General features: G+C 33.3%; 1 protein-coding gene across 2 annotated transcripts; it reads left to right on the top strand.

Moving 5' to 3' along the window:
• The first annotated feature begins 1,251 nt into the window (after positions 1–1,251).
• LOC134707611 (uncharacterized) lies at positions 1,252–15,698 on the top strand. Of its 2 annotated transcripts, none has more exons than XM_063567552.1 (5): positions 1,252–1,368; positions 9,401–9,748; positions 10,077–10,211; positions 13,201–13,254; positions 14,209–15,698. In XM_063567552.1, the coding sequence occupies exons 1-5, from the start codon at positions 1,320–1,322 to the stop codon at positions 14,235–14,237; spliced, it is 615 nt and encodes a 204-aa protein (XP_063423622.1). In that variant the 5' UTR covers positions 1,252–1,319; the 3' UTR covers positions 14,238–15,698. The 2 variants fall into 2 exon arrangements, with proteins under 2 accessions (XP_063423622.1, XP_063423621.1); XM_063567551.1 differs by having other exon boundaries at positions 14,238–15,698.
• The last annotated feature ends 440 nt before the right edge of the window (positions 15,699–16,138 follow it).

Genomic DNA, 16,138 nt, shown 5'->3' on the forward strand with positions numbered 1-16,138 from the left:
TTCAATATAAAAGACAAACAACAGTACATAAAACACAACATAGAAAACCAAAGACGGAGGAACACGAACACCAGCGGTGATCTCGGGTGCCTCGGTAGAATAAACAGAACCTACTCAACATGTGACAGCTGTCTTCCTGCTCGTGTAAATACAAACCCAGTAATAAGTCTTACTCGGTGTATCGAATACGGGGTGAAATAGGACCGGGTTGTGGTAACAACAATTGGTACACATTCATCGTCATCTGTGAATAAAGGCAAGAGTAGTATATCGCTGTTCAAACAGATATTCCAACGTTCGACCAACTCGTGATGACGTCCATAAAGTTTACTAACAGGTCATTTCAACTTCACAACTTGAAACTCTTTGTTTAATAGCTACCTTGTTATCAGCAATTCTCTATCAAGCTAATAGATAACAGGAAATTCAAACACTGGAGTATAATATTGACTAAAAAAACAGGGGTTGTTAGGATGTTGCAACATAGAAATATAACGTTTACAATTGGAAAGCTAAACTCATCTCTTTCGTCGTTAAGTTTTGTTTTTAATCCACCCTCATTGTCAATTTCAAGGTCTAATTCAAGATGCTATTAGGCAAAGTCAACTGTATCTATTGTATTCTTTATCTAAAGTTAAATGGAATAGATGTGTTCAACAAAGTCACATAGTATTGATTATTTAGTGAAAAGAAATTATCTGTTTAGGCGGAAAGTGAATTTCATTTATACTGCTTACTTCTTTTCAATTCTCCCAACCAGTGCTCTACGGAACAGATTCAAGTGGAAACCAATGATAGAAATAAGACCATGAAATTATTGTTAATTCTAGAAAGATATTAAAACAAATTGAGTAGGTGAAATATATATTCATAAAAATAAATATAAAAATATTCCAATTTCCTATTGCATTATTAGATTAAATTACTACCGTCCTGTAAATGTCGCTTATAGCGAGTCAAACTGAAACTTAAATAGGAATTCTTTTGGAAAAAGATCGATTTTGGACTGTTCTTTTTTAAGAACATGAATATACTTAAAAGGAACAGTCTAAAATCGAATATACAAGTTCTATTACTAGTACTTGTAAAAGTGTACTTGTAATTGGTTTTAATTTAAAAGTTTTTCGGTTTTGATTGTCATTATATTGCAATAGTTTCGTGTAAATAAAAATTTACTTTGCATCTGCATATAATTATGAATATGTTTAAAATATTGGTAGTGGCAAGTGTATTATAAAATCAATATTAAGGTGATCGGGTATGTTTACAATTTAAATTACGTCTTATGATTGTCTGCCAAGGTCGTATAAGATATCAAAATGGAGTTAAAATCAACATTCTTATTGTTGTTTATACCAATGATTTTAGGTAAGATTAATTGAAATTAAAATCGTGTCGTTTTTAGCATGTCTAAGTCTATAAGTTGACTTGTCGTTAGCCTACTACAAACATTTGATATGCCACTGATGATTTTGTTTACATCACGCTCCTGTAATTACATATAGTACCAATTAATTGAGGGTAGATCGACATTTATTCTTTATTGGTTAAATCCATCTTATGCATAACACATGCTGTGCTTGATTGTCAGTTACATAACCCATAGTATTGAAATTTAAAAAAATGTATATATCAACCCCAAATATATACGATATGTCTACAAAATAAATATGCCATCCATATCTCATTATGTACGGCATCATGTATTGCATATAAAAATAACAAATAATAAGTGTCATGCCTGCGAAGCACTCCTCTGGATAAAAAAGTCCTTGATTAAGTCATCGAAGAAATACATCACAACTAACGAAAACTTTATTATAAATTGTATGCTACTCAACCACGTGTCTTATGGACTTTGATGCAATGCAGGCGAAATAACCATACCGTCATATAAGCACGGGATTAAATTCCGCTTTAAGAATGACATAGCAGATCCACATTGAAAATTCCAAAGTATGGACTTACACATTGATCTCTTTCCTATATGGCATTGCTTTTATTAGTGTTAGTAGTGTATTTATCTTGCTAGAATATTTTACTCGAAACCTGAGTGGGTCATCGTCATCAAACATATTAAAAACAATTGGAACGAAAAACTAACTATCGAAATTATTAGTGCATGAATATGGATTAAACATCTCCAAGTTGATGCGATATTCGAGAGTTGAGTTTACTATAAATCATGCTGTCATTGACAGAGGGTTCCTGCTGACAATGTAAATTTTGAACAAAACACCCTCTTGAAATATTTCAAAAGTTTTTTGACGCCAACATTATTAGACTTTTGATGACCGATATGAAATATGTGTGTAATGGTTGACCCCAATAGTATTTATTGACCGAATTTAAAATAAATACCAGCGTTATAATGAATAACGAACTTCTAACTATTTCTATATACCTGAGCTTTCTCCTGGTTTTAGGTAAGGTTCATAATGTTGCTAAATCATTACGATTCTGATGTATATTGTTTAAAGACAATCGTGTTGTCTGTTTTGTCTTGAACGGCTGATATTCCATTGTCCTGTTTGTATCCTCTTTTCAGTATCAGAAGAAGCTTCTGACAAATTCTAAATTAACGCAGTAAACAAATACATTAGATATTATTTTTTAAGGCATTGTTTTTTTTTCAATTATATGAGCATACCGTATTTAAATCACCCAATCATATTTAAAGTATTTGAAAAACAGGAACACATAGTATCCTACTGTCTGTCGATACATGTATTTGTGGCATTGCACAAGTCGTTTCTTCTTTTACTGTTCATGAAGTTGAAATACTAAAACCCTGGGATGTTTTTTTAGTTGATTTGAGTCTCTGGTGCATGATTTTTTAATATCAATTGTTTTGGCTTTTAGCTAGCTGTCAGTAACTGCAAGTACTCTTAAATCGTACTTTCTTGTAAAAAAACCAAGATTAATCTTTTAAATAAATGCCATAGTTTTGATATGCAATCATTATATAATCAATTATTATGCAATTAATGACAACATCTTTGTCAGTTCACTTGAATGAATTTAGGTCTGACATCTCTATAATTACACAAGAAATTCTAACGTTATCTTAATCAACACAGTAGGAGCTACAAAAGAGTGTCTCACATTATTGCTATCATATGCCATTATCTGTAATAAGTGTTAACATCCTTACCACAAAAATGAAGAGATTGTTTGATTAGGTGTAAAATTTGATTTATACCTTCTATTTAAAATCTGAGACACCCTTTTGTAGATAATGGCTCTAGCAACAACATATAATCAATTCTCTCGGGTATCCATCGAGAAGCTAGTTTCAGTTGAAAGTAGAAATTTCTTGTAAAATTTTGTAGACACAATTAAAATTATAATTGATTACAAAATGGATTGTACAATACTAACATTGCATTAACTTGAACGAGTAAACTGTTAGCTATCCATGAATATCACTTTTGTAAATTTTCAAGCATTAAATAGAAAGTTACAGGGTTTAAAAACTGGGGAATTGGAGGTATAAAAACTTTATATTGTGCTACCTGAATCCATCAAACACTGTGTACACCATACGTTTGTTCCATCTACAAAAGACTCGTCAATGACGATTGATTCCAAACAGTGAAAAGGTCGTATAGCAAAGGTAGTTAATGAGCTTGAAGACCAAAAATACCAAAATGTATTGCCATATACAGCTGAGGTAATTAGTAATCTATTGACAGGGTTTTAAAATCTTAGTATTTCGAACAATTTTTTGTTTTGTAAACAGTTAATTTATGACTTTGACAATATCAATGTTAACAGAAATGCCAGTCTTATAATTTTGTACCCGAGTCGTGCGTTTCGGCTACAAAAGATTAAAATGTAATGACCGAATGAAACTGCTCGTCTGATAATTGTTTTCAGTATGGCAAATCTCTTTAAAAAAACACATACATACTGGAAAATGCTAAAAATTTAAAAGTCGACATATATGACAAACGGAATGATCTCAATTTATGAATTATGACAACTTTCTATCAGTCCAGCGGTAACAAGCATATTTCAGACGAATTTTGCACATCCTACTTCAAGCATGAAATTTGGCATAGACCTTCCTCAACTCTTATTTCAGATAGGGAGGCATTTGAAAAAATGTCTCACTTCCGGTAAAATCCAAAATGGCGGATATCATACTTATGGCCCAAGACCACAATTAATTACCCCGCTTTTCGTTGTTCACGAATATAGTTCCCTTTAATTATAGTGTATTTTTTCTTTATTTTTTTTCTTTCCCTTTCTCATTCATTTCTTAGCTTTTCTGGGGTGGAAATGAAAGAAGAGAGCTGAAATAAACTTTTGGATGTTTTATTTTTACTGATTTTAATAAGGAAAGAGTGATTAAGCCAGGTTCAAAAAGGTTATATTTACACTTTTCGGAACATCTCTTGACTTGCCTATAGGGGTATGGATGTGTATTGGCTAAATTTGTATGATGTAATCATGCAATTTTGCTGAAAATTGCATATATTTTTGGACTTGTACTGTACATTACACACACAAAAAATTAGACAAAAAGAATAGGCAATTTTTTTTTAATGCTACAAAACGTTATAAAGAAATGATAGAGGAATTAATTGTGGTCTCGGGCCTATATCAGTCCAATATCAGAGGCTAGTGTGTGAAAAGGTGTTTTTATCATGCTGATATAATAATATTTGGTACAAACCTTTGTTACGTAATACTTTTGGATATATTATATAGATTAGATGTCTTTAAAAACCCTACTTCCGGTAAAATTCAACATGACGGACTTTGTACTAAAATAAGCTTATTTGTGTTTTAGGTAACGTATCGCTACTATCATTTAATTGTGCCGGAATCTTTCTTTGATGCTTCTAAGGGATACAATGTATAAGACATATGTCTTAAAACCCCTTACTACCGGTAATATTCAAAATGGCGGACATAGAAATATCACTATTTAATTTTGATAGTCCACCTCTTTTCAACATGTGAAGATAAAGAAAGTGGTTTTTTTTTGTGGTGGTCATAAAATTTTGGGCTTTTAGTTATCCTGTAAACCATATTATGTAGTTGATATTTCAATACAAAGTAAACACTTCCGGTAAATAAAAACAATATGGCGTAAATGTCAAAGATGAGTCCTCGGTCCATATCTTCGATGTAGAGTTTTGGATAGATAGATTAAACAAAATACAATCACTTAAGTACTAAAACATTTTAAAAATTACCACAATTTGGCCAGAAAACATGTTAATTCCCAGTCACCTCCACATGCACACGACGCAAGGCATGGAAGACTTGATTTTCCACATAAACAACAACCGCGGAAACCTTTCTTAAATCCACAATGTGCAAACTTCTGACAAAATTATGAGGCATCTGCAAGATTTTTTAAAAGTGATCTTCTTTGTCCCTTCGTCATCGATTAGCGCCTGGACTGGGTAGCATAAGAGCTTATTTCAAGCTCGTCCCTTAAACACGTGTCTTAGTATATTGTACGTTTTGCATGTTGGAAAAAACTAGACTAAGTTGAGGGAATAGCCTCAATCAGCCTTCCCTTTTGCGAAAATAATTATGTCTTGCTTTGTTAACCATGCTTACCCCATCTGATAAGTTTGTGCGATCTTACAGTAAACACCGGTGATTTAGGCGGATCAAATATAATTCTTTATTTAAAAGTCACATCTTCAAATGCCATCAATGTCACCACGCAGTCTTTTTCCCCCTTTTCAAGCAACCAAAGAACCGTATCACAACCGGTAAATACATGGATCATAATGTGTGTGTGTGTGATTTCTCTTCGGTAGTGCATTTGACAGGTCATTGATAGATATTTATCCACAGCTTTCCCCATTCCTAAACACAATCCATAGTTCGTCTACCCTTATGTCACGGAATAGCGAAACAGTAATGACAGCATCAACGGTAACGACTGTTCAATGATAATGATTCGTTTAACGTGTTTCACTGCATCAGACACATGCAGCATGATTCTAGTGTCAGCCTTTTATTGTGAATATGGTGCTTAACTTGAAATACATCACGTGGTGGTTAAGATAGAATATCCTGAACATGTGTTGCTACAACTACCATATGCATCCAAGACTTCATCCACTCTTGAAACAGTTTAATGGTTTTTTTAAGGTAACGGCATACTTGTTATGAAACACCTTGAAGAAACTGTAACAAAAGTGAATGTAGTCTCGGATGCGTACATAGACAATACCGGTAGTTTGAAGGCTGCTAAAAGAAATAAGAGCTACATGTAGGGGAAAAGGAGATTGCTCTATTGATTTTGAGAAAAAAGATAGTTGTAGTTACAAATGCGCAAGATGTTCTGTGTTATCCACCACATGATGGTGTTTCAAGTTTAGCCCCATGTTAACATAAGAAGCTTATACTAGAATCAAGATACATGTGTCTGATGCAGTGATACACAGACTTAACTGAGTAATGACTCGAACAGTCGATACTCATGTTGCTGAACTTTGACTTGCATTTGGAAGTCGGATAAGCTTTAGATATAAATATATCCATGACCTTTAAATGCACGTTTACTTGAAATAGAACTTCGTTATTGATATGGATGGCGTTTGAAGATGTGACCGAATGATTTAGAATGATGATTGATCAGCCAACATCACCAATTATTGATTTGATAATGTCATTGATAAAACGATACGTGGTTTTGTAGTAAGATCGAACAAACTTATCAAATGGGTTTTACAAAGGAAGAAAACATGTTTTTGGAAGAGAAAAGACTTATTGATGCTATTTGAACGACTCGGTCTAGTGTTTTCCAGCATGTTAAACGTGCTATATACCATGGCGGGTGTGGATGAGTAACACGCTTTGATTTTTTTCCCTATGCTAACTAGTCCAGACGCTAATGAGGCTATTTGAACGACTCGGTCTAGATTTTTCAGCATACAAAACGTGCAATATACCATGGCAGGTGTGGACGAGTAACAAGCTTGTAATTGGCTCCTATGCTTACTAGTCCAGACGCTTAAGAATGGCTAAGGGAAAATATGATCCATTGGAACCCTTTTGGACAACTCTTTATGAGGCCTCTTCACCTTATCAGTAGCTTGTAAATTATTGATGTAAGAAACAATACCACGGTCTTGTTAAATGTGGAAAATCAGCTCTCCGATTGTGAATAAACATGTTTTTGTGGCCATAAAGTAGTAATTTTAAAGATGTTTTAGCACTTATTAAATGATTTTATTTTAATTTATTCAATCTATCCAAAACTCTACATTGAAGATATGAACTAAGGACTCATCTTTGAAATTTACGCCATATTGGTTTTATTTACCGGAAGTGTTAACTTTGTTTTAAACATTAACAATAGAATAGAAAAAAGTGGTTAAGAGGATAACGTAAAGCCAAAAGTTTTAATGACTAGCACAAAAAAAAATTCTTTACATTTTGAAAAAAAGTTGAATATCAAAATAAAATAATGATATTTCTTTGTCCGCCATTTGATTATTACCGGAAGTAACAGTTTTAAATACATATGTCTTATACATTGTATTCGTAAGCAGCATCAAAGAAAGGTTCCTGTACAATTTAATGATAGTAGCAATACATCAAAACACATTTCAATCACCCTCCCTAAAACATAAGCTTACTTTAGTACAATGTCCGCCATGTTGGATTTTATCAGAAGTAGGATTTTTAAAGACATATTATCTATATAATATATCCAAAAGTAGTGCATAACAAAGGTTTGTACCAAATATTATTATAGCAGCATTATAAAAACACCTTTTCACACACTAACCTCTGATATTGCACTGATTTAAGTATGATGTCCGCCATTTTAGATTTTACCGGAAGTGAGATCTTTTTTTCAAATGTCTCTCTATCTGAAATAAAAGAGTAATAATTTAGGAAGGTCTATGCCAAATTTCATGCTTCTAGCAGGATGTGCACATTTTTTTCACAAAGCTGCCGTACTGTATCTTTATATATGACAAACGGGATGATTTCAACTTTACAATTTTGTAAGCTTCCAATCTTACATTAAGACAATCGGATTATTTCAACTTTCCAATTATGTCAACTTCTCATTTTCACACATATATATATATATGCCAAACGGAATGCTTTAACCTGTTCATTTATGTCAACTTCCATTTTTTATATACGGTATGACAAACGGTAGTATTTCACATCTCCAATTATGTCATCTTCCCACCACTGTCAGCAGTAATATACCCTCTGATCCATCGTATTGCATTAATATCTTTTTATCAACATATAATTAGTCTTAACAGAATTATCCATTGGACCGCCATCAAGGATGGTGATACGTGGCTGTGTACATAATGTATATACAACTCGTCTAAACAGCAACCCAACAATGTTAGATATGTAAATTTGCTTTCGCAAATTTTTAGTTCCTCCTTAGCCGGGATTCGAACCCATGCTACTGTGATATCGTGACACCAAATCGCCTGCACTGCAGCCGTCTCGCTAGACCAAACGGCCACCTGGGCTCTACTATAATAAAGCTTTCAGTGGGCGTGTGCTATCTTTCCTCGTCAGTTTTAATCTAGCGGCGTACTACAGTACATGATATATAAGGCATGGAGATGTTATTGTTACAGATCAGCTCAATAACTATAGTAAAGGATCCTACAAATTAATGTAAGATACAGTCACAGAAAATAATTCTATTTATAAGTACGTCTGAGTCAGTGACAACTTTACAACATAATTATCCATTGGATCGCCATCAATGGTGGTGATACATGGCTGTGTACATAATGTATATACAACTCGTCTAAACACCAACCCAACAATGTTAGATCTGTAAATTTGCTTTCGCAAATTTTTAGTTCTTCCCTCGCCGGGATTCGAACCTAATCTACTGTGATATCGTGACACCAAATCGCCTGCACTGCAGCCGTCCCGCTAGACCACACGAACACCTGGGCTCTACTATAATAAAGCTTTCAGTGGGCGTGTGTTACCTTTCCTCGTCAGTTTTAATCTAGTGGCGTACTAAAGTATATGATGTATAAGGCATGGAGATGTTATTGTTACAGATCAACTCAATTATCTATAGTATATATATATATATATATACTATACAGACTTTTTTAACAGGTTGACCTCCTGTCATAGTAACTATTTAAATCGAGATATGAGGAAAATCGACTGAAATTGACCCTTCTTAAGTCTTACGATCACGATCACAACTTGGTTGACCGATACAAATTATTTGTGTTTCAACTCTCTAGAGACATTGGTATTTATTTCTTTGGAGTCTATCTGTGTCTAAACCAACCAACAAAAATGAACAAACTATGAATGACAATTGGATGACTAAGAGGAACGACCACTGCTTCATACAATCTCATTTTTATTGATGTAAAACTTGTACAAACATTATGTTTCTATTAATTAGGTTTTACCTTTAGCAAGATACATGTGTGCCTGAAAGGAGTATATATTAACAACACGTTAGTTATTTCATGCTATGTTTCGGAGCTAAAATTTGATGTTGAAATAACTGATCCATCAGACAAATTGGTAGCAAAATGTTTCGGACCAGTCAGGACAGAACTCAAGGGGATTTGCACAAACAAGAGAACGTCCCAAGATTTATCAACCAATATAACGACGTTAACTGTCGATAAAATAGAGCAAAATAACATTACTGGTACATGGAAATGCAGTCATGGCACGAATCATGATTTCGATTTACTTGACGTCCACAATAATTGCGATGTCACTACATATATTAAATCAGCAGGTATGATGGGCTCTATGTGTTTGACACTATGTGATATCTTAAATGCTGTATTGACCCTTTATGTAATACATCTTACTTTATTTCAAAGTTTCAACTGTTGCATGTCTTTTTTTTCTTTCTTTTTTACAAGTCGTCATAAGAAATTTTAATACGCTAGGTGGTTTTTTTCCCGAAAATAGATGTACTTTGAATATTTTTTTTTTTAGATTGGTAATTGACATTTTCATTTTGTATATAACAAAAAAAAACAATTGGCAATTAAAAGAGAAAATACGAAAATAAATACAAATTAAAAACATAATTTAAAAAAATCTTAAATATTTTGTAGACACACGTTGTACCAAATTTATAGGCATTACAGTTTCGTCAACAATTATTGTATCTATAATTGTTACTGTCATCACTTTAAAGATTTGTCAGAAACTGAAAGAGCACACTAATATGAGAAGAAACTGGAGAACAGGTAAGGGGGAATGTTATCCAAATGTATTTATTTTGTTTACCATGCAAGTTTATTATAAAGGAAGTCTATACGAGCTATTGTTTTCAAATATTCTCATTTAGTCTTAGATGCATGATTTATTATTAGTTGTTAGAGGCTTTGAACTAGTGTATGTTAGTTGCGAGTACTCTTAGATCTGTACTTAGTGTCTTTTTGTTTTTAGGATGTACAAGTACCCATCCACGTCCACTTGTAGTTTTGTCGATCGGATGAGTTAAGCATTTTTCAACTGATTTTTATAGTTCGTTCTAATGTTGTACTGTTATACCACTGTCCCAGATTAGGGGAGGGTTGGGATCCCCCTTATATTTTTAACCCCGCCACATTCTGTATGTATGTGTCTGTGTTCCTAATCAGGAGCCTGTAATCAGTGGTTGTCGTTTGTTTTAATTTTTGTACATACATAAGGCCGTTAGTTTTCTCGTTTGAATTGTTTTACATTGTCAGTGCCTTGTATACTGACTATGATGTATGGGCTTTGCTCATTGTTGAAGGCCGTACGGTGACATTAAATTGTCAATGTGTGTGTAATGTTGGTCTCTTGTGGAGAGTTGACTCATTGACAATAATACCACATCTTCTTTTTTTTTATACTCATCGAATATCTAAAGGATAATAGCTAATATCAGCTAGCGAAAAAAGACCAAAATTAAGATGCACTAGGTACTTTCAAATCTATTAGCTCGAAAACAAAAATGAAAATAAAATGAAAAAAACCTATAAAAAACAAAAGACAAAACAAAAACAACAGTACACAAAACACAACACTGAAAGCTAAAGACTGAGCACACCAATCACATCAAAGACCGAGAAGATAGCATGTGCTACATAACAACAAGCAGACCATTGAAAATCAAAATATTAAAATCAAGACTAGTGTTAAAGGGGAATTAGTTATGAGTCATAACAACGTTTGATTATGTTTTGTTAAAAAAGTAATGAAAGTGAAATGGTGAAATAACTTTTCGCTTTTAGTAGCCAGTTGGCTTCAGTTTTGTCACAATATGCTAAGATAAATCAATGATGAATATTTCACTTGCGTGTGAATAATTTGACATCAATTAATTCGTATGCATTTGACCTTCAATCTAACCCACTAAGATAGAGATGGATTACGCATGAATGAGGCTTTTGCAGTTATTGAATGAAAGAGAATGTCAATATTGAAAGATAAACATTTGTAAACTATTTGATTGACTGACGTGATCTGCCAAAACTCTTTTTTTTATAAGTAAAACATATTTTAACTTTTAATTTTAAATTGGATAATATGACCGTCGGCAGTCTTCGGTGGTCATCTTGATAGTAAATTAGATTGCGTCTAGACACACAAAATACCGATAAATTTCATCGTGCATATGGCTTGCAAATTATTTAGTTTATATTTTTATAATTAAGATATACGTTTTATTAAAAAAAAAAAAAAAGGTTCAACCCACCATTTTTTTCTTAAAATGTCATGTTCCAAGTCAGGAATATGGCAGTAGTTATCAAATAGTCCGTTCCTATGTATGTTGTCGTTTGATTTAGTTGCACTTTGTTGTTTCTGTCATAATTATGTTTTTCACTCGGTGTTAGTTTGTAACCTTGTTTTCTCTCAATCGATTTATGACTTTTGAACAGTAGCATACTACTGTTGCCTTTGTTTAGTAAGTTAATATCGATAGGCGTCCTTCAGCTGGCCCCTAAACAAATATATACTAGTTCAGTGATAATGAACGCCATGCTAATTTCCAAATTGTACACAAGAAACTAAAATTAAAATAATACAAGATTAACAAAGGCCAGAGGCTCCTGACTTGGGACAGGCGCAAAAATGCGGCGGGGTTAAACATGTTTGTGAGATCTCAACCCTCCCCCTATACCTCTAACCAATGTAGAAAAGTAAACGCATAACAATACGCACATTAAAATTCAGTTCAAGAGAAGTCCGAGTCTGATGTCAGAAGATGTAACCAAAGAAAATAAACAAAATGACAATAATACATAAATAACAACAGACTACTAGCAGTTAACTGACATGCCAGCTCCAGACTTCAATTAAACTGACTGAAAGTTCATTACTGATACATTACAAGTGATAATATTTTCAACCATGTGTAGACAAGTGAGAAGGTCCAGTAAGACCCCTTTTTGGCCCCAAAATATAGCAGATTTACCAAATTGTTAAAATGTAAACTTTTAATTATATTTTGGAAAGTAGAATGCTTCTGCTACATAAATATGGGCTGTTTTTGACAAGACAATGCATGTATATCAGGTAAGATTAAGTCATTGAGTCATGCTAAATTACTGTAATCTTCACAATTTTAGCATTACAGTTAAATTTTAACCGGTATCCGTCTTAAAGGAAAGTGGCCGCATTTGGTTTCATTCTTAATATTGAAGTGTAAGTTGCATTTGATGATAATACATAACATACTTGTATATAAATGTTGAGGATGAACACGGATGCGGCCAATTTAATTTTTTGACAATAAAAGACATTTTGGGCATATTTGATAGATTTTTCATATTTAATCTTAAATCAGAACGTTTTTAATAAGTAACTCAGTTAAAATTGTTCACATAAACTAATTGAATCAACTGAAATAGACACTTAAGTGTTTAAAAAGAGTCCAAAATCTTTCGTCAGATGAACCTGAAATTTAGGGCAAAAATCGGCCCTTACCGGACCTACTCCTTTCATTGTAGAAGATAAAGGATTACTCTAATTTGAACGGTTTAATTCTTTTAATGGCTTTATCTTCTGCTGTAGGTGTTTCGTTTATTTTTCGAACGGTAAATTTTGTTGCACAGAACTGGATTCAAACGGTAAGCTGTGCAGCATGTAATGTCGTTATGGGTTTTAGATTAAATCATCGGAAAAAAAACACAAGAAACTAATGGAAAGAATAACACAACATACAGTAAATAGAGGACTTATTATTGCTTTTAAAATATTTTTCAGATGTTACTAAAATGAGATCTCGAAAAAATGATGATGGAGAACCCTTACTCCCAGGTGTGTAAGTTTAAATGTAGTAGACCGATTCATTTTAAAAAAGAGACTGATATATTGAAATACAATATTATTATATTTTAAATCATCTCTGAACATGTAAAATATATGCTTTAATTTGCAAATGAATTATGAAAACATTCGTCATGATTCCAGATAGTTTCTAATAAAAATAAAATGTAAATACATGGGATATGATAGAATAAACAAATGCATCATTAGACATTCAAATACATTCTCGAGATAAACCATGACTGAATTGACAGCATTTAAACTAATAACAACCTTAATGCTAATAAAGATGACACTCAGCAGAAGAGGCTCGTGACTTGGGACAGGCGCCAAAAAATGCGGCGGAGTTCAACATATTTGTGAGATCTCAACCCTCCCCCTATACCTCCAGTCAATGCAGAAAAGTAAACGCATAACAATACGCACAATAAAATTCAGTTTAAGAGAAGTCCGAGTCTGATGTCAGAAGATGTAACGAAAAAAATAAACAAAATGACAATAATACATAAATAACATCAGACTACTAGCAGTTAACTGACATGCCAGCTCCAGACTTCAATTAAACTGATTGAAAATTTATGTCTTCATCATATGAATATCAGGCACAATCCTCCCCGTGAGGGGTTTAGTATCATACCATCATAACATATATGAGAAGAACATAACCCGTGTCATGCCAACAACTGGTTTTTTTAAATAAATGTGTTTAGTTCCGATGCAAAGACCCTAAAGTGAATCAATATTAACGCCAAAATATGCAATCTTTAATTACCTGACAACAGTAGTATAACTATATCCCGTCTTAATAAGTCTATTTGAAGGTTTTGTTAGCTTATGCGGTGAATATCATCTTCTAAATTCTTCTTAGCCTCTCAAATCACGTTGAGTAACAAATATTTGACAACATAAAAATCTAATTTTGACACTTTTCGGTTTTATTTTCAGACTTATTAATATACCTTTGTACACTTTAGATTTGAATGATGAAACCCTGAACCAGAAGAGTTGTTGTTGTAAAACATGTGATCAAATGACAGCCTTTTCATTTTGTTTTGAGTGTAAAGATGTTTATTGCGAATCCTGTTGCGAGCACCATGTCAAGGAAGCACCGTCTCATACAATTTTTCAAGTAAAACATATCGAGACAGACAGCCAAAGTGTTAAGTTTATGACATGCAGTACTGGTAATCCTATCAAAGTTTGTTTTCAGTGCAAAAGACTACTGTGTACACAATGTTTATGCGAACATGTACATAAACCTTTATTGATAGATAGTGAAGCTATAAATAAAAAAGATTGCGAACACTGCATTATTAAAATGGATGAGGATATAGAGCAGAGTTTTACAATACCGATACCAGTAGACAAGTTACATGTTCCAACTAGGATTTGTGGTTTTGTCATCCTAGATGAAGAAAGGATAGTTATAGCTGATTACAGTAATAGAGTATTAGAATATTGTCAGTGGTAAAAACCAGAAAGACCTTTGCTCCGATCATTTTGGCTGGTGAACCAAGAGGAATAGCTAGGATGTTTGATAGTAGGTTTGCTGTCACATTTCCACATGATAGGAAAATTCAAATTTTCGATGTCAAATCTGAAGACCTCTCGAGTTCAATGAAATACAAACTTGATATGCATTCTTATGGAAAACCTTTCAGTATCACTTATAATCAAAACACATTTGCAGTAGAAATAGATGAACGCGAAGATGGCTACATACTAATCATAACGATAGACGGTGTCTGCCTTCATAAAATACACGAAGCTAAACAATATGCCTATTTTACTGGACATACTATTAGACTTGCGTTGGACAAAGCAAACCAGCGTTTATACATTTCTGCAATGAGTAAAAGGGCTGTCACGTGTATAGATTTTAAGGGAGAGAAAAAATGGTCTGAACAGTTTACAAGTCCGAGAGGTTTATTTTTTCTTCCAGATCTTGACAAATTGATACTTGCAAGTAAACGGCGGAATGCTATTTATCAACTAAACACTCTCAATGGAAACGGTAGGATCTTGGCGTCATGTGGTGACATTATATCACCTCGATATATTGCTTATGATCAAAGAACAAAACTTCTGTTTGTACAAGTGTATGGTGATGACGATGAAGATAGGATTGTTGTGATGAAATATAAGTAAACAATGTGTCATTCAAATGTGACGTCATTTGCGTTGTGTGCTGTTTCAGAATTTCAAATGTGACGTATTTTTTGTGCCTTTTCACCACTTCGTATGTGACGTCACTTTTTTCACTTTTTGCGCTGAGGCTTTGACTTAGTCGGGTGTGTTTATTTTTTGTGTTGGTTTATGTAATGTATTCGGGTTTTGCTTCTGTAATTAGTTAATACTTCAGTTTTATCATGTATATCTTTTATATTCATTTGATAAAATTTACTGTTTGCAATAGCATAAATTGTTCTAAATAATTATGATGTTCTTAACCCAAACAGAAAACCCTAGCCGTATTTGGCACAAACTTTTTGAACTTTTGATCCTCAGTGCTGTACAACTTTGTACTTGTTTTGACTTTCGAGTTTTTATATCTGGGCGTCACTGGTTAGTCTTGTGTGGAGGAGGCGCGTTTCTGGCATATTGAATTTTAAACCTGATGCCTTTTGTTAGCTATTATTCGTGTGTTTCTTTGTTTAATATGTTCTCATATTTATTTGTATTGTAGTCCTGTATTATTATGTTTGTCATTTTAATGTTATATCTGCGAGGTTAAAGTGCGAGGTTTGGCATGCCACAAAACCAGGTTCGGTCCACCATCTTTTTTTTTTTTAAAATGCCCTGTACCAAGTCAGGAATATGGCCATTGTTATATTATAGTTCGTTTCTGTGTGTGTTACATTTTAACGTGTTTCCG

Source organism: Mytilus trossulus, chromosome 2, assembly GCF_036588685.1.
Source record: "Mytilus trossulus isolate FHL-02 chromosome 2, PNRI_Mtr1.1.1.hap1, whole genome shotgun sequence".
In the NCBI taxonomy this organism is placed as follows: domain Eukaryota; kingdom Metazoa; phylum Mollusca; class Bivalvia; order Mytilida; family Mytilidae; genus Mytilus; species Mytilus trossulus.